Raw genomic sequence first — 19,372 nt, 5'->3', positions numbered from 1 at the left:
TTCTTTCTGCTCTTCCACAGAGTACCTGAAACCCTACCTAGCAACAAAAGCCCAGCCATCACCCAAAGCTGCAGGAACACCTGCCTCAGCTTATTTTCCTGGATAGCAGACAGGGCTCTTACAGGAAGAGTCTTGTTTTAACCATTTGGGGGATTTTTGGATGTCTTGTAATGTATTAGTAAAGTATTGATGTGAACTGACATAATCTTGTAAGTCTGAATCTGGTTGAGAGAGATTGTATCATGACTTTCCAGGATAGAGGAACAGAAAGAAGAGAAACACTTAAGCAGCCCCAGCCTTAGTGGGAACACCACTGTAGTTGTCATGGGGGCTGTGTAGAATTTTCTCTTAGCCCACCTGAGACCCTGTAGTCTTCCTAAAAGCCCACCCAAGTGCCCTGGCTTTGTTAGAGGAATTGAGAAGCGTGGCTCTGTAACAGATGAAATGTACACCCTAGCATCCCTGAGAGAGAGACCATTTCTCTGGGATGAGTTCTCCTGACTCCTTTCAGAGAAAGGATGATGCAAACGAAGTGCTGCAGAACAGGGACATACCATTGATCCTAAGTGATCAAGCTCCTGGGTCAGCATGACTGTCTCACTACTCCTTCACCATTTTCAACTTAAAAACTTGATTAACTTTTTGAAACCAGCTAATTTGGATTGCATGTGGACTTACAGATATTGAACAGCACAAGCTGTTGAATTATTTCACTGATGGCATAAAATCCTCATTTACAATTCTCACTCTCGGTCACCTGAACTTTCTCAGGATTGTTTTCCACAGTCAACTATTGAGAACATCCATAAGCTGCTTTATGTTTGCTGATCACACTTTGCAGCTTGTAAAACCATACAGAAATGTTAAGTGTTCTGGTGAAGGTGAACTGAGCCTGCTCAGCTTTTCCTGGGGGAATCATGTAACGAGTTCATTCAGTGCCATCTCCCATTTGCTGTCCCAATAAAGAGCTGGCGCCCCTGTATTTGTAACACAAAGTATACTTTACCTACTGTTGTTAAAGAGATTTCATGCCTTTTACCATAGCTATTTTAAGTGCATGCAGGGGCTTGGCTGTGCAAGTGGTTTGTTTTGCAGTGCAAAATGTGTCTGTTTGTAAATGAGCACAGTGTTTATGTATGTTCGCTTGTTTTGGCACCTGTAAGTTTCAATAGAAACATTAAATGGTTTTTATCCAACCCCTCTGCTCAGTAGACCAAAAGGAGGTAAGTGAAGCAGTAAGGAACAGTGCTTGCTTTGAGGCTCTGGCCAGCCTGATCTAGTGTGGGGTGTCCCTGCCCATGGCAGGGGGGTTGGAACTAAATGATCCTTGTGGTCCCTTCCAACCCTGAATGATACTATGATTCACCTCAGCTTTTTCTAGAGTGTTCTTCCCAGGCTACTGATGTCCCCACCCAAGGCAGCGCTCCTGGACCAGCACTGATGCAGTACAATTCCCAGACGGCAGCCACCCCCTGCAAAGGTCTGTGCTCATGCTACTGTTTCTAGGTCAGTTTTAATAGGTGTATAGCAACATGAATTTGGTCTAATTTCTCTTGAAGCTGCTGGCAAGCAGGATGCAGGCAATTAAAGGTGGCAGGTAGCCTTCCAGATCTCCCAGTCCTGTTCATACCTACAATGACCTGGGAAAACTAACAACCTCGTAACTCTGGGGAGGCAGAAAGTGCAGCTAGTGAAGGTGACTCCTCTGTTACTGCCAGGCTTGGAGCCTGGATCTCACTCCCACCTCATCAGATCCCTGAGGAAAACAGCAGCAAGCTGCAGCCAGCCTGTGCTGCTGAAGAGGAGGGAGGATAGCAACGTGCAGTCAGCCTTCTTTCCCTGCCTGCCGCGGTAGAGCAGCTTCAGTTAAGCTTTAAAGAGACATTAACACTGATTTAAAAATTCATTAAAATATTCAACTTTATTAACATTCTATTTACATAATATATTTGTTTTTTTTTTCCTTTCTGCTCTTGGTCAACCACGGTGAATGTTCAAAGGTAAAAAAGCATTAAGCAATAACCACAAGATGAAAACATTTGAAACCTATACAGTACTTTGTACACAAATTTATACAAAGGAACACTTAAATAATACAACTGGACACAAAAATATACACTTTGAGAGAAATTCACATCAGTCCTTGTATAAAGCTCTCTTCTCTAGAGTAAGGGTCCTGAAAATTTAGGACTAAAACATCATCTCTGTAATGCAAAAGGGTTCTTGTGACAGTCCTCAAAGGCCACTGTGTAGCAGATGGACATGTTCAAGGCTATCAGCTTATATTTCAGTCTGTGTGTTCAAGTTTTGAGGTCCTTTAGGATGACACAGCAGAAAGAGAGTGGTGCAACAAACGGTGCTGAGGAAAGCAGAGGTGTAGAGCCAGCATCCAAAGCTGCAGGCTCAAAACACCTGCTCCTTAGTACTCAAATTTAAGTGTTCCCTACTACCGTTCATTGAAAAAGAGTAAATGCACTTACAGAATAACAACTGCAGCCAGCGTGCTTGTGTGTGATTCTTCTAGCAGGACAAACTTCCACCCAACCTGCCCTGGGACTCTGAAAACAAAGGATACCAACTCCCCTCCTCCCTCCTCCACTACATTTACATTAAGGCTTTGAATCATCTGACCCAAGATTTTACAACATTAAAATGAATGGGTCCGTGTGGGTGCTCACCTGTCTCATTGAGACTCAGCATGACTAGGATTAAAGCTCACCACCTTAAGGAAACAGAAGGACACATGCTCATGCCTTGCCTCTAGGCTTGTCTCTGAGTGAGAATGGAAAGTTGAGCAGTAATGGGAGTTCATGGCAAGGAACCAGGATGGAACTGGTTCTAAAAGAAACTGATGAATTCAATGGCAACGTCTTTGGAGAAACTTTGTTTTGATAAATTCCTATGGATTTCATGCAGAAACAAACTTCTTAAGACTACCTTAAGAAACTCTATTTTGGATGGCATTGGAATGTGTATCCCAAACCGTTGATGAAAGAGTCTAAAAGCTCTTCTGTGATTTGTGTCATACGTTTGTGTCTTGCAGCAGTGGTTCCTTAGCTTCCCCAGGAGCTTGTGGGCTGTGGGGATGGCCGTGGCTGCTGCAGTGTTTCTTCCAGTTGCTGGAGCGTACGGTCAGGTTTGTGTGTTCAGGGATGAACAAGGCCACGAGCAGTGCCAGCAGCACAGAGCAGGCTCCAAATAAGAAGGGGGGCCCAGGGATTATAGAATTCTGAAAGAACAGGAACAAACCATTAATGACCCTGTAGACACATGGTAATAGACTAGGTGCCAGTTACACACATTAAGAGTGGAACATCTTCCTTAATAGGTGAGCCTGAGGGGGCTGGGGCTCTAGAGCTTGGAGAGGAGAAGCCTGAGAGGTAACCTTACTCATATTGATAAAGATGTGCAGGATGGAGCCAGGCTCTGAGGGGTGATGCCCAATGACAGCACAAGGGGCAGTGGTGGAAGCTGAGGCATAGGAAGCTCTATGGAAACATGAGGAAACATTTCTTCCCTGTGAGGGTGGCAGAACACTGGAACAGGCGGCTCAGGGGGGTTGTGAAGTCGTCTTCTCTGGAGATACTCAAAACCTGCCTGGGTGTGTTCCTGTGTGACCTGGCTCTAGGTGCTCCTGCTCTGGCAGGGGGGGTGGACTGGTTGAGCTTTTGAGGGCCCTTCCAGCCTCCAACGTTCTATGATTCTGTGACTTGCCCCAGGGGGAAGTCTTCTAGAGGAAATGCAGAGACTGTTACACCGTAAGATGTAGAAGAGAGAAAGAGCATCTGGTTCTTGGTTGATGTGTGCCAGCTTCCTTGGCTAGTGCAGGTTGTTCCTGCTGAGTGTCCCCAACAAATGATTGTCTACTGCTTACTAAAAAACTTTAAAAATTAACTTGGTGAAAGGGCAATGAAACAAAAGCAGACAGGTGAAAGGTAAATACATCAAGGAGAGGAGAACAGTGGACTGCTGCTGCCAGCCCATCCTCCCCTCATTCCAGTCTCTTTGCAAGGGTCAGGGCTTGTCTGTACTGTGCAGGACTATGGGCTGCATCTCTGTGGAAGGTGAACTAAACCATCTATGTAAGCCAAGAACTGGTGGGCAGAGGATCCCTTCCTCTTTTTTTAATCATTAAAGCAGCAGGTACCTGTTGTAGGTGGTACTGGGTGACCACACTCCCTCCTGCTGGCGATTCGGGCATGGGGAGCTCGTTCAGTTCCACGTGAAAGATATAGAATATAAAACCATAAAGTGCTGGTCCCAAACCGTTGCACAGCCCACGAATTCCTGTTATCATCCCTTGAACAACACCTGGGAGAAGTAAAGCACAGTCACCTCTCTGTATCTGTACACACTCAAGTAGCTATTTTTAATGGATCAGATGAGTCACTTCCACTTCAAGCTGGTGGAAGGCATTGCACTGTGGGTAGCAACCACCAAGGGGCTTGGAAACCCAGGTCTGGTCAAGGCTTGCTTCTGTCTCCCTAGCACCACAGGGTGGTACAGCTTGCTCTGTGCTCAGAGAGCAGCACACACATGGTAGCCCTGCTCTCAGTGCCTCACCTGGGAGACAAAGCACAACCTGGACAGCTAAACAATGTGTCCAAAGCAAGGAACAGCAGCACCATAGGCACTTTGATAAATACTTTGCTGTTGTTGGGACCTGATGAATGTTTGCCCTGTGCCAGAAGCAGGTGGTATGCACATCCCTATTACAACTTCCAGGTAACTTGGATTATGTACAGGAAGTTCTACCTCAATGTGAGGAAGAACCTCTTTACTGTGAGGGTCCCAGAGCACTGGAACAGGCTGCCCAGAGAGGCTGTGGAGTCTCCTTCTCTGGAGACTTTCAAGCCCTGTCTGGATGTGTTCCTATGTGACCTGCACTGGATTTTATGGTCCTGCTCTGGCATGGGGGGGTTGGAGTGGAAGGTCTCCAGAGGTCCCTTCCAACTCCTAACATCCTGTGATCATTCTGTGATCTTCATGTTTTGTGACCTGTGCTCAGCTGTATGGGCTGCTCTGTGCCAAGAATCAGGCTGGCTGACTAGCACTAAGCCCACATCCTGACATGTCTTTCTTCACAGTATTCTTTGACTAGAATTCAAAATATGAGAAGCAAACCTACCCTGCTGGTCAGCATCAGCAGTTCGTGAAACCAGTGCGCTGACAGCTGGGAAAGTAATACTGGACATGGCTGCAACAGCACCAGCTGCCCACATCATCCTGCAAGAGAGACAGGCTCAGAGGAAATGGGTTGTGTCAGGTGCATGGTACACAGGCACACAGGGCTGTGAAAGCTCCTGAGACCTGGGGGTTATTGGGAGGTAATGGAGAAACACAGATGAATTGTAAGAATTTGAGACAGAGAAGTTACTCCACTCTTTGTTCTGAAGGGCAGCGTGACTACAGACAGGAGTAGTAGTCAGGATACCATAGAAAGGCAGCACCAAAATGATCCTTTCCAAAGATGACAGGGTAGTACTAGTGTGAGAAACAACAGAAGAACAACTACAGCCCCCCACATGATGTCATTAGCACTGATAACAGCTGCTGAAGCAGACAGCTGAAAGACAACCTTTACCATGGTGATGTTTTAAGTTACAAGCAGCGTGTACAGGAGATAGAGGATTGGATGCCAGGAACAATTAAACAGAAAGCTCCTGTATCATCCAGCTTTGAAAATAAAATGTACATACCAGGGCTCTGATCCAAAGCCATACCAGGCCAGCTGGAGTATTTGAAAGCCCAGCCCCAGCAGGATGGTATTTTTGTTTCCAATGGAACGCATAAGTAAACTCAAAACTATTGTCTGACAGGGGGGAAAAAAAGGAGAAGATGAAGAAACCTTTCAAAGACAAACAGCATTTTGTTTGAAATGCTAAATGCATGCAAATAGTAACAAAAACATCTCCCAAAGTAGTATTTGCCAAGCATCTACCATGCAAACAGCACCCACTTAGCAAGTAATATTAACAACCTGTCACCCACCCCCTCCCTGATGCACAACGGATCCAAAGGAAGCAGAGCCTGGCTGGCAAAGCTGAGCTGCTGTTCCAGCCAAGTTACAGTGAGGCTGCTAATGCATTGCTAGAGACTCAACATGCAGCCACAGCAAAGGAGAGTCCCACTGCTGGGACTCCACAGTGCTCAGCTCTTTGGAAATGGAGAGCGGTGACTCACCTGTGCAATGATGGAGAGAATCCCAAGGACAGCTATAAATGCTGCAACACTTTCAGAGGAAAACCCCATGATCTGTGTCAAGAAAAGGCAATTTGATTATTGGCTGTGCCCTGATGTCACAAAGCTCAGCAGGGGAAGAGTGCACAGCTCTGGTACATTCCACTCCTCCCTAACTTACACAAGAAGAGTTGTGTTTTGGTGGTTCTCTCCCCCATTAAATCAAGCAAGTATACATAACTAAAGGGGCATGAATAGAAAACAAGAAGATGGCTCCCTCAAACAACCCCCAAACCCCTAAACAGGTTAACAGCAAACCCCACAGGCCAAGAATAAGGCAAACCCTTATGAGTTATAAACTCATTCATCACTCTTTTTGTCTCTAAAAAACCCCAACCAACCAACCAACCAACCAACCAGAACAGCAATAGGACTGAGAGTAGCTGCTGGCATTACAGTGGTTTAGCTATCTACACTTTCTGGGTTGATTCAGCAACATTAAAAACTTTCCTGCAAATTTACTTTTGTTAAAATCTATGAAAATGTTCAAGTTACCTGTCTGAGGTATAGGAAGAAGCTGGAATATTGACCTGCCTCTGGGAGGTAGGAGAGAAAGACAGTTATGCAGATTAGCAGCACAACTGAGTCCTGGCCGACTTTCTTCAGTGACTGTGGCAAGAGAAAAGTGATAAACTCTTTAATCTTCATAGCGAGGGAAGTGCACCCAGCACAAATCTGCAGAGCAGGCCCACTAATGGAGCTGTTAGGTGCAACACCACAGGCTCCCAGGATGTTAGGGGTTGGAAGGGACCTCTGGAGATCTTCCACTCCACCCCCCCTGCTAGAGCAGGACCATAGAATCTAGCACAGGTCACACATAAACACATCCAGACAGGGCTTGAAAGGCTCCAGAGGAGACTCCACAACCCCTCAGGGCAGCCTGTTCCAGTGTTCTGTGATCCTCACAGTAAAGAAGTTCTTCCTCATGTTGAGGTGTAGTTTGTATCCATTGCACCTTGTCCTATCCCAGGGCACAAGTGAAGAGAGGCTGTCCCTGTCCCTTCCTTCCTGACATCCAGCTCTCAGATAGTTGTAGACAGTAATCAGATTCCCTCTCAGCCTTCTCCTCTCCAGACTAAACAGCCCCAGGGCTCTCAGCCTCTCCTCATCAGGCAGTGCTCCAGTCCCTCCCTCATCCTTGTGGACCTCTCAAGCAGATCCCTGTCCCTCTTCAACTGGGGAACCCAGAACTGGATGCAATATTCCAGGTGAGGCCCCATCAGAACAGAGTAGAGGGGGAGGAGAACATCCCAAGATCCCATTGGCCTTCTTGGCCGCAAGGGCACATTGCTGTCCCATGCAGAACTTGTCCACCAGGACTCCCAGGTCCTTCTCCACAGGGCTGCTCTCTAGCAGATCACCTCCTAACCTGTATTGGTGCAGTGTATTCTTCCTTCCCAGGTGCAGGACTCTGCATTTATCCTTGTTGAACCTCATTAGGTTCCTCTCTGCCCAGCTCTCAGTCTGACCAAGTGCTGCACAGCCTTCAGGTGTCTCAGCCAAGCCTTCCAGTTGGTATTGTCAGCAAACTTGCTGAGCAGACTCTGTCTATCCCTTCATCAGTGTCATTCCAAACCATTCCCTGCATGCTTAGCAAGACTGCTGGCAAAAGTACTAGTGCAACACAGGGTTAAACCTGAAACATCACAGGCTTTGTTCTTTGAACTTGACACACGGTAACTTCCAAAAGCTCAGCATTTGGGAATGACAAAATACTGCACATTTGAAGAGCTTACTGCAAAGGGGTCAGCCTGTTCCCACGAAATGGGTGCTCCCCAGGATGCTGGCCTCATCTTCTCTGGCAGGGATTCTGGCACGGCAACAAGGATGAAGCAAATGTCTAACAAGGCTATTGCTGTAGCCAGCACCACGACCACGCTGTCTCCGTAGACTCGGCCAAGGTAGGCACCAATTGCAGGGCTGGTAACTAAACTTGCCGCAAACGTTGCTGAAACCTGGAACACAGAACGGCCGGTGAGATGTCCATCCACAGAACCAACAGCACTACTCTCACTTGCTCTGGTTTTCAGAAGCCTAACCACTGCAGTCAGGCAGTGCCTAACAGCATCCTTTCCCCTGTGACTACATGGCAGCAGTTCTGTGTTTGACAGCCACAGTTTCACAAGGAAAACCAGACAGCAGCGGAGGCACACAGCACTCTTGCAAGGAGTGCCCCAAACAAGCCTAATGAACTACAGTCTGGTGGTATCTCTGGGAAGTGAGGACTGTATTTAATCTTTGGATTAGTGAAACATGCAATGCCTGTTAAGAAAAAACCCAAGCACATGTATCAAGGGCATATTAAATTACTTGTACTGGTTAATCCCAGCCAGCACAGAGCATCTTCAGAAAGCAGTTTCCAGTTAACTAGTTGGCCTTGCTGTGAAAGATGTTAGCTCTGCAACTGAAGGAACTGTCTCAACATATCCCAATCCCTGATGTGTACAGGCAGAAAGAAACTGTAGTTCTGTATCTGTTCCTTTGGGCTCTTCCTGTAACTTGAGTGCAACAAAAATTGTGCTAATCCATCTCTCACAGGGCTGTGAAAGCTCCTGAGACCTGGGGGCTAGTGAGAGGTGATGGAGAAATGCAGCTGAGTTGCAAGAATTTGAGACAGAGAAGTTACTCCACTGTGTTTGTTCTGAAGGGCAGTGTGACTGCAGACAGGAGCAGTAATAGTCAAGACACCATACAACGGCAGCTCCAAAATGATCCTTTCAAAAGACAATGGAGTAGTACAATGGAAGAGAAACTACAGCCCCTCAAATGGTGTCATTAGCACTGATAACAGCTGTTAAAGCAGACAGCTGAAAGACAGCTTTTAACATGGTGGTATTTTAAGTTACAAGCAGAGTGTACAGGAGATAGCGGATTGGATGCCAAGAACAATTAAACAGGAAAGCCTTACTGCAAGCTAAAAATCAACTGGCCCCAGAAGAAACAGATGCAGAATTTTGCAAAGCTTTACTGAACACCACAGAGGGCCAGAGCCAAGCCATACCTACCAAGCCATAGGCCATGCTCCTCTCATGTTCTTGGGTTATGTCTGCTACGTAGGCAAAGACTACAGAAAACGTCACTGCAAACACTCCAGAGACAGAGATGACAGCGAAGTACCACCTGAGAACAGCAGGAAAAACGTTAAGACAGCTACACAGAAACAAAAGGCCTGTGTTTACAGTCCAAGCACAATTCAACAGCAAGACATCTCATCCAACTTCTCCTGACAAGGATTAAGATAGTTTGGGATAGAGCCAGAGGTGAACCTGCAGTTGTGTAGCTCCGCCTTAGTGCCCCAAGTACAAAACCAAACAGCATCATTTTCTAACATCTATAAAAAGTACTTCAAGGAAGTGAGATGTTAGACAAACTTCAACTGGCTCCCTGGGGTCCAAAGCAAGTTAGCAACTTCAGCACTTTGAGACCTGTTGGAGAGCACTGAAGGGGAGAAGGACCTAGCAGATGGGAGGATGGCCATGAGCCGGCATGGTGCTCTTGTGGCCAAGAAGGCCACTGGCATCCCAGGGTGGATTAGAAGGGTCAGGAGAGGTTCTCCTCCCCCTCCACTCTGCCCTGATGAGGCCTCATCTGGAATATTGTGTCCAGTTCTTGGCCCCTCAGTCCAGGAAGGACCTTGGGGAACTGCTTGAGAGTCCAGCACAGAGCTACATAAATGATTAAGGGAGTGGAACATCTTCCTTATGAGGAGAGCCTGAAGGAGCTGAGGGTGCTTTAACTTGAAGAGGAGGAGATTAAGGGCAGACCTCATTCACATTTATAAAGCTGTGCAGGGTGAGTGCCAAGAGGCTGGAGCCAGGCTCTGCTGGGTGATGCCCAATGACAGCACAAGGGGCAATGGTGGAAGCTGAGGCAGAGGAAGTTCTATGGAAACTTGAGGAAAAAAAATGTTCACTTTGAGGGTGACAGAACAGTGGAACAGTCTGCCCAGGGGTGTTTTGGAGTCTCCCTCTCTGGAGATATTCAAGATCTGCCTGGATGCCTTCCTGTGTGATCTGCTCTAGGTGCTCCTGCTCTGGCAGGGGGGTTGGACTGGATGACCTTTCAAGGTCCCTTCCAGCCCCTAACATTCTGTGATTCTGTGAGACTCTGGTCACTGAGGGATCTCAGCTTCAGCCTTGCCTTTGTGCTGCAGACCCCAGCCCTTGCCATGTGAAACTGATCTACATTTAGAAACAAGCTGCTTCCCCAGGTGCAGCACATGGGCTGTCCAGCACCACTAAGAGTTCTGACATGGGCACCACCTGGGGCACGTAGGTGCCAGCTGAGAGCTGACTAACCTGCACACAGCCTCAAAGCTGGTGGATTTTAAAACCTGAGAAAAAAGAGTACACAACTGCAGCCACGCTTTAGGCTACAAATGGATACTTCCCACACTAGCTAAGGTTTCCATTTCTTTATAGTTGGTTACTGTTTGAGTAACACAGCCACAACGAAGACACCCCCCTCCAGCTTTTTTTGCAAGTGTGCTGAAGCAGGAAGTGAGACCTACAGCACAGAGCTCAAAACCAGAAGCTCTTCAAATTCTGTGGGTGGTGTTTGGTCTTACAGCATCTACTTCCAGGTGACTCTGCTGTTCCAGCTTTGCACAGAAGGAATACGAAAGCCTAAAACTTCCACGGAGCACAGCCAGTGTTTTACCAACACTGCTACAAACATTAGGCATTGTATTACACCTTGAGAAGGAACCACAAACCTAGTGTTAAAGAGCTTACTAACCATGGGCTGATCTTCATTAGTGGTATGGGTGCACAGGTGAAAAATACTGTGAGCAGCAAGAAGGACTTCCGACCCCACACGTCAGACAGGGCACCGATGAGTGGGGCACTGAGGAACGACAGTAAGCCCTAAATGAAAGAAAACATTTGAAGGTGGAGTTCAGTAGTTAGAATGGTGACAGCAGAGCACACCACAGCTGACAGCAGCCTGGGCTCTGGTAATGCTGATGACTGTAGTGCAATGCATGGTCAGACATTACTGATCTCCTGTCCCACGTTCCATGGCATAAAATTTGAGATTTATTACCTCAGAAGTACACAAAATTCAGGTTCTCCAGCCACACCACCAGCATTACAAAACATGTTTCATACCTTAATATAGTTAGAATTCACATAAACTGAAGCAATTGAACATACTCTGCTGGATCAACAAGCTCCAAGTAACAAATGTTCACATTTTAACACAATGTGTGTGATTTGGGATCAGTCAACCACCTCTTACTTACTGAAGCCAAGCAGTGGCTACAGGCCAAGCAATACCTTACTAGAAGTAAGATGATGCACATTTGCTTTTTTAGCAATAATTGATTCCCACTTCATTTATAGCATGAATGCCATACTGAAAAACCCCCTGACCATTCCTGTACTCCTCCCACCATTCACTTTAATTTGTGACTCCTGTTGCCTTACCTTTACTCCTTGAATTAGACCATTCATTAGAAAGGTATGTTTTGGGAAGGTTTCATGCAGAACCTGGAGAAGAAATGCAAGCAGTGTCACTTACACAGTATTAACTGTGAGTGTTGCTCAAAATGCATCCAACTTCTATGGTGGCACACCACAAATAATCCTTAAATCACATGGAGGTTACTTGGAGATTTTAGATTTACTTGGTAGAAGCTTCAGTTCTCTCAACTTTGGGAAGGATTCACTACTTCAGTGTCTGAAATCTGAACATACTTTAGAGGTCCTAGAAAATTATCTCAGAACAGACTTTACACACTACTCTGACATCTGTAGGGAAGAGACATTGTCACACTGAAGTGCCTCTCAATTTGGTGACCAGAGCCTAGATACAGGGGTTGACGTATGCACCTCCCTCGGTCTGACTTGTGTTACATGAGATGGCTTCCATCTTTTGTATCCAAGAGACTCCTTATGGTGAACATCAGCTTACAGAGCTCACCCAGACTGTGTTTTAGGTGGAGCCCACTTAGAAATCTTTCAGGCTTCTCCTCCTTTTAATTTGTAAGCATGTATCACTCTCACAAGATTAAATCCAAATGGAAAGCAGCCAGCCACATCAGAAAATGATTTGGTACAAGCATGCTGGTGTGTCTCACTCATCAGAGGGCAGCTTTGACTGGTATAACAGGGTCTGCACTTGGAAGCCTCTGTTTAGAGCACAGCCAGGTCATCAAAGTTCTACCTACACGCAGACAACGCATGCATAATGTTACCAAAGTGTTAGTTTTGTCCTTACTTTTGCAATGTGCCAACTTCTGCTAGCATCTTGAAAGGAAAGGTTTAATTACTGTCTTACTTGTTTCAAAGTCAGAAAATATTTACATGTAAGCTCCAGTCTCAGCACAGCAGCAGACAAACAGCTCTGCTGGACCATTGCACTGCTTCAATGAAGTCATTTTAACCTCCCAGCTCCACGGGAAAGCGCAGAACTTTTCACTTGCACAATGACACAACGCTGATTGAATTCAGAAGGTGTTCAGTGCCTCCCCAGTAACTGCCCTGTCTCCCAAACACAGCAGGCAAACGCTCAGGCCTATCACTTACCACCAGAGTGGGTGCTGTCAAAAGTCCCCAAGCAAAGAACTCCAAGAAGATGACGATAACAGCGTGGTAGACGCTAGGTGAACCTATTCCTTGAGGCTGAAACAAGAGGAACAACAGGTGATGAAAACAGGTAACCACCTATCACAATCATAAGAATGCATCTGAACATTATAAACAGAAGTAAGAAATTAAACAGGTCTCAGAACTCCAGAAAACTGTTACTCAAGCTATCAGGTACTGAGTGGAATTCCTTTTTTAACCCTTTGCTGCTAACATTCTCAAGTGTCTTAATCCTCTGCAGACTACAAAGCACACTCCCACCTGAAAGGACAAAATAAACCACTTACACTGTATTTCAGTATTCAGTATCACTAAGGTTGGAAGAGACCTCAGTGTGGGAAACGAGAGTGCTACTGAAAGAGGAAGCAGACTCTTCCTGAGCATTAGTTGCTTAAGAAGAATGCCTAAGCCAACACAATGCTACGTGCAAATCAAGTTGTCGTGACTTTCAAACATGGCAGTGGTCACACTCAGCTCACCTTGAAGTCTAAGTACCTGCTCTATAGCCCTTCTGATAGTTAATGGCACCATGGCTACATACAAAACACTGATAGGAAAGAAAAACCTGAACCAGTGAATCCCAGAGGTGAGTTCCAGGAACAGCACTGATAGCTTCCCAGATACTGAGAGCAGTCCCATTCGCTACAGCCTGCTTCAGATGTAGGTAGAGGTCTGCATAACAGATCTGAAACAAGGAACCTGAAATTCTTCAGTGGTTTAGCATACTCAGAAGGAACTTCTGAAGAGAACAAAAAGGCTAAGTGGGACAACCTGCTCCTCTCATACACTCTGTAAATGCCACCCTGTTAAACAACATGCCACAGCTCATCATTTGCAAGCTGGGCAAACTGCACTAATAGTCTTCACATTCATATTTTCATGAATAACTCATCAGAAATGTCACACACTTGCTTCAAGCTCACAGGTGCTGCCTTAACATCTCCTTTCCCAGCTTTGTGTGAAGGTGAGCTACAATCAGTGATTAGACCCAGCACTTCTACTGAGCAAACACATGCACGTTAAGGTCCTCAGCTACTTATCAAGAAGGCTCAGGGGGATCTTATCAACATGTGTAAGTATCTGATGGGAGGGAGTAAAGACTTTTCTCACAAGCATCAGTGACAGAACTGGAGGCACACACTGAAAACCAGAAAATTCTACTTAAATCTTGAACAAAACAGACCTCTGGAACAGGCTGCCCAGTGAAGTTGTATAGTCTCCATCACCGACCTGACTGGGTCTGGCCCTGATCAAACTGCTCCGGCTGACCCTGTTCTGGGGAGGAGTGGATAGTTGGATTTGAGATGTTCAGAGGTGCCTCCCAACCTCAAATACTACACAACTTCAAGTTTCAGTTGGGTAACAGATTCTTTCTTTATGCAAGGCACACCTCCAGATTCCAGTATTTCCAACAGAGAAGCTGGGGGGCGGAGGGGGGAGAAGGCTTTTGAGTAGTTTAGGAAACAGCTACAGAAACCATTCCCCCCTTTTGCTAGGGATGATCACAAGTTGCAAATCTAACTATAGCCATATGTAAAAGATGGGGTACAAAAGTGCCCCAACATTGTGATCATCTTCTTTCCTAAGCTCTCTTCAGTAGCACCACCCAGGTATTTCTGCTGGGTTTTTAGCCTATTTCAATTGACAGTCTTTATAGGTACACAAAGCAGCTATAATTACCTTCACTTCCCCCAACTCCTTTCCCTTTCCACTCAACCATTACTCTAGTTTTGGGTTAAAAATGTATCCAGCTCTGCACAAACTGTGAGTAACAATCTTGGCTGTTTGGCTCAGTCAGCTACAGCAAATCAGGTTCATTCTCACAGTTCCCAGATTCCTGTGAAGTTACAGACTGAAAACACCACAGACACACCCCCCAGGTATTGCAGATGGTGAAGCAGAAATCATGAACTGTCCCTGCCCTTCCAAGCACTAGGGGTCAAAAGTGTTCCTTTCTGTTTGTACAGAGCAAATGCAAGCTCAGAAGCCACTTGTCTCGGTGCTGCCCTTGTCCAGTTCAGGGCAGCTACTTGGAGACCATGTGCACAACTCAGTTTCACAGACTGAAAGCTGTGCCTGTCCTGTGCAGCTTGCTTATCACACACACTGGTCTTATCTAGATGAAAAAAAATAGTAAAAATGTAGTCACATTCACATCACCTCCAGCTATTTTTAGAGATGACTGCAACTGGAAAGTAGTAAAAGTGCTCCTGAGGTGGAAGAAAGAGGGAAGGAGATTAGTAAGTGGTTACATTACTGGGCATTAAGGTGCATTATATGCATTCAGTCCACAAGACTTAAGTGCTGGTCCTCCTCCCGCAACCTGCCCAGCGCAGGTGTTGGGTTTTCAGCCCTGTCTTACTCTGTAAACCTGCCCTGCTGTGCTTTACAAACTGGCTAATGGAGTGTAATGTAACAACCTAAGTGCAACCGAATCAAAAGGCCTTGCACCTGGAGATAAAAGATAAGGAGGCTTTCTGTGAACAGCCTGGAAATGACATGTTCCCATCGGAGTAATAGCAACCCTGCCCTGCAGCTGTGGAGCCAGAGCTGAGCAGCTTTATGTTGTACAGAGTTGGGGGCATAAAATAATGCTCTAAGAATGCCCCTTTCTCTGGGTAGAGAGGAAATGTCTTTAATGTCAGTCACACCAGTGATAAAAAGTACATATGCCAGGCAACCCTAAGAACACACAACTGACAACAGCAGAGTAAAAGCAAGGACGCATCAGATACAAGAGCACAGCTGCTGCTCCTCTGCTGCAAAGGAAGAGACATCAAAATCAAGCACTAAGCTCTAATGTGCTGCAGCACTGCCCAGGCCTGTACCCCTGTACGTTTCATGACTACTTCAAAAAAAGCACAATCTTACATAAGGTTAATTCCAACTGGTCATAAAGGAAAGCGAAAGTCTCGAGACTGTTGAAACCACTTCACTGGCGGTCAGTGCTTCTCCTCCGGTGAAGCTGACCACACAGAGCTGAGCACACACACCATTACACGGGGGGGTTGTGATACAGCTGCTAAGCCTTCACAGATGAATCACACAACAATGCCACCATGCACCCAACCTCCTGCATGCCCACCACTTCACCAAGGGGATCCAGCATAACCTGCAGCGTGAGGAAAGGCTTTGCAGAGGCAGGCAGAGTTTTTCCTCTTTTGCTTGTTTCTGAGTTCCCACATCAGAATCATAGAATGGTCCAGGCCAGAAGGGACCTCCAAAGGTCATTCAGTCCAACCTCCCTGCAGTCAGCAACTAGATCAGGCTGCCCAGAGCCCTCTCCAGCCTCACCTTGAATATGTCCAGAGAAGGGGCTCAACCACCTCCCTGGGCAACCTGTTGCAGTGTTCTACCACTCTCATAGCAAAGAACTTGTTCCTTACATCCAATCGAAATCTGCTCTTTTCCAGCTTAAAGCCATTGCCCCTCCTCCTGTCACGGCAGGCCTTTGCTAACAGAATCAGTGGTCAGAAGTGCAAATGAAATTGATTGAAGTTGCCCATCGGTAAACTCTTCTTGCTGGTGACACTGCCTTGTTAAAACAGCTGTACTTTCTTACCAGCAACACTCACACAACCTTCTGTGGTGCCAAACAGTTTCAAAACAAACCGATCAGGCTGGAAACCGCACACACAGAAGCTTGATTAATGACTGCTTTGACAGAGACATGCAGGACACAGGCCATTTTCATTTACCTCTTTCCCACAGTGTCACAGAGCACGTTGGGTAAGCAAACTAAGAAAGAAACTGAGTGCAGAAGGCTACTTAACCGTTTCTGCAAACGGATCAAACAAAACATCACAGAATGTCAGGGGTTGGAAGGGACCTCAAAAGATCATCCAGTCCAACACCCCCCTGCCAGAGCTTACAGTTTTGCTGTCATTGTAAAAAAATTCCTGTGATAGCTGACTTCAAAAACACATTGAAAACAAATTCTGAAAGCTGTATTTGAAGGCAGCAAATATCAGAACTTGTGTTTTTGTTATGCAGTGCTTATGCCCCTCCCCACTGTTTTAAACACAGCCGAAAATGGTACAGGACTCAGATGAGTTTGCACTCTGCTTTTGAAACCGGTGGGAGGCAATGAATGCAGTACCCTAAGTATCACTGAGTGCAGTTACTGTAACCTCTTTTCTCCTCTCTTGGCAAAAGAAAGTTAAAGTTGAGGTTCAACAAGAGCAAGTGCAGGGTCCTGCATCTGGGTGGAGGCAATCCCAGGCGCAAATACAGGCTGGGCAGTGACTGGCTGGAAAGCAGCCCTGAGGAGAGAGACTTGGGGGTGCTGGTGGATGAGAAGCTCAACAGGAGCTCTCAGTGTGCACTTGCAGCCTGCAAAGCCAGTCAGATCCTGGGCTGCATCAGGAGAAGTGTGGCCAGCAGGTCAAGGGAGGTGATTCTCCCCCTCTGCTCAGCTCTGGTGAGACCCCACCTGGAGTACTGTGTCCAGTTCTGGAGCCCCTATTACAAGAGGGATGTGGAGGTGCTGGAAGGTGTCCAGAGAAGGGCCAGGAGGATGATCAGAGGGCTGGAGCACCTCTCCTGTGAGGACAGACTGAAGGACGCCTACAGGAAGGCTGGGGAGGGACTTCTCAGGATATCAGGTAGTGCTAGGACTAGGGGGAATGGAATGAAGCTGGAGGTGGGGAGATTCAGGCTGGATGTGAGGAGGAGGTTCTTCACCATGAGAGTGGTGAAGCCCTGGAATGGGTTGTCCAGGGAGGTGGTTGAGGCCCCGTCCCTGGAGGTGTTTAAGCCCAGGCTGGATGAGGCTCTGGCCAGCCTGATCTAGTGTGAGGTGTCCCTGCCCATGGCAGGGGGTTGGAACTAGATGATCCTTGTGGTCCCTTCCAACCCTGCCTGACACTATGATAAAGGATGCTTGTAAGTATTTTAATCAAAGATTACTCCAGAGTAAGATCCTGAAGCACCGTGTCCCACTAGCCACAACATTCACCCTGCTTCTGTCACTCATTCTAAATTATTTGCATTTTACACTGGCACAGGACAATCCCACACATTTCTATCTTCACAAAGAGCAGGGACATGTGTCTTGAAAACATCAACATCCACCACTGGTGCTAGTGTTGCTTCTTACCACTAAGCAGTCCAGACTGCCGGTCACCAGTTCAGGGAACAACTCCCCTGGACATCTCCCTCTTGCCTGCTGTTGTTCCCCCAAGGCAAACTGAAGGGCCAGCTGTGATCCAGCCTGTCAAGATGGCTCTTTATTTGAAACACTGACACTGCCTTTAGACAAGTGTGGATCAAACTACACAATGCCACACAGAAGGGAAAAAAATAAATCCAACAACAGTGATAGACTGGAAGCACTGCTGCTCACCTGTTAAACACCCCCAACAAATTCCAGCAGCTAAAACACTTAGGAGCTTCCTTTCTTTTACAAACTCATACATTTAAGAGGAAGCCAAGACACTGGGAGGCAGCTGAACAGCACTTCCTTCCCAGCACCCTCTGTGGGACTTCTCCCATTCAAGAACTAGTCCCACCATTCACGGGCCTGCTCCTTCTCTGACTATGAGGACAGAAGGCTGCTTCGACGGCGATTCATTCAGCCTGCGGTCAAGGCCCATCCCAGCTGGCCCTTGCACCACCAAAGCTGCGTCCTAACAACAATACTGGGCGCTCCCTGCCTCCCTTCGCAATGGCCAGCCGCCAGCTCGCACCGGCCCAGGCTGTTGTGCGGCCAACTGCTGCTCCCAAGCACGCAGCTGGCTTTCCAGCAGCGATTCCTCACGCAAGGATTCATTTAAATCACTTTCAGCGTACAGCTGGCTTTGGACACGCAACCGCACGACCGCGGACAAGCGCAGGCGGTCTGCTCTCAGCGATGACAAACTCCGGAGGACGCCGCTTGCTCCCGAGCCCTACAACTCGGCCTGGCCTGAGAAGGGGCATTTCCGAGAAGGATCGGCGCGGGCACGACACCCCCGCAGGTGTTTCTCGGGCTCCTGCCTCCAGGCAGCCCGCCCGAAGCGCCGGAAGCAAGCTACCGGCGCTGCAGCAACTCTCAGCACAGAGGAAACTGCAAGCTCGCCACAGGACTCCGCCCGGAGCGGCGGCGGGAGCTGGGCCCGCTCGCAGGCCGCCCGCCGCGCCTGCCACAGGCCCTCGGGCCCACCGCCCGCCCATCCCCGCACCGGGCCCAGCCGCACCTGCTACGGCCCCCTGCCCGATCGCTGCCAGCCCTCCGCACGGCCGCGGCTCCTCGGGAGCCACAGCCGCCAGCTAGCCCCACAGCCTCTCCCCGCTGCCCCCCGCCCTTATGCCCTGAAGCCGACCCGCCGCTCCCCGGCCCCGCCCGGCCTCACCGTCCCGCCATCCTTAATGATGATCTTCTTGGCCAACATGATACTGCGGTTCACGGCGCGTTTCTTCTTCTTCCCCCCCTGGGTCATTTTACCATCCTACAGCCCCGGGGGGGAGCGGGGGCAGCAGCGGACCCTCCCCAGCAGCCGGGCCTTCGCCTGCCCTCCCCGCGCGGCCGCCGGCAGCGCTCAGGCTCCCGCCGCCATCTTGCCCGG

General features: G+C 47.7%; 2 protein-coding genes across 3 annotated transcripts in view; one reads left to right on the top strand and one right to left on the bottom strand.

Annotated features, from left to right (window-relative positions):
• SASS6 (SAS-6 centriolar assembly protein) overlaps positions 1-1,931 on the top strand; it is a 21,202-nt gene extending 19,271 nt beyond the window's left edge. For both annotated transcript variants that reach the window (XM_068140572.1, XM_068140571.1), the window contains one exon: positions 21-1,931. In XM_068140572.1, coding sequence (XP_067996673.1) covers positions 21-106 — 86 coding nt within the window. In that variant the 3' untranslated portion in view covers positions 107-1,931. The remainder of the gene's footprint in view (positions 1-20) is intronic.
• MFSD14A (major facilitator superfamily domain containing 14A) lies at positions 1,903-19,372 on the bottom strand. The gene is made up of 12 exons (XM_068140573.1): positions 19,160-19,372; positions 12,768-12,863; positions 11,667-11,729; positions 10,978-11,105; positions 9,246-9,360; positions 7,977-8,195; positions 6,736-6,849; positions 6,184-6,255; positions 5,700-5,812; positions 5,129-5,226; positions 4,148-4,311; positions 1,903-3,229 (listed from the first exon to the last, which is right to left on the bottom strand). Exons 1-12 carry the CDS (start codon positions 19,244-19,246, stop codon positions 3,023-3,025), a joined length of 1,476 nt encoding a protein of 491 aa, XP_067996674.1. The 5' UTR covers positions 19,247-19,372; the 3' UTR covers positions 1,903-3,022.

The sequence above is a fragment of the Melanerpes formicivorus genome, unplaced genomic scaffold, assembly GCF_026170545.1.
Source record: "Melanerpes formicivorus ecotype bairdi unplaced genomic scaffold, bMelFor1.0.p_v2 SCAF_7, whole genome shotgun sequence".
In the NCBI taxonomy this organism is placed as follows: Eukaryota; Metazoa; Chordata; class Aves; order Piciformes; family Picidae; genus Melanerpes; species Melanerpes formicivorus.
Note: the sequence above shows the minus strand (reverse complement) of the source record. Positions and strands in the feature narration are given on the sequence as shown.

What these genes read in the sequence shown, in the direction of transcription:
- MFSD14A (XM_068140573.1), bottom strand. Translation starts at nt 19,246, where the DNA reads ATGACCCAGGGGGGGAAGAAGAAGAAACGCGCCGTGAACCGCAGTATC. An exon ending in GGAGCATGGCCTATGGCTTG is followed by an intron (nt 8,196 to 9,245) that starts GTAGGTATGGCT and finishes TCTGTGTTCCAG; the next exon opens with GTTTCAGCAACGTTTGCGGC. An exon ending in TGCTGATGCTGACCAGCAGG is followed by an intron (nt 4,312 to 5,128) that starts GTAGGTTTGCTT and finishes TACTTCTCCCAG; the next exon opens with GTGTTGTTCAAGGGATGATA.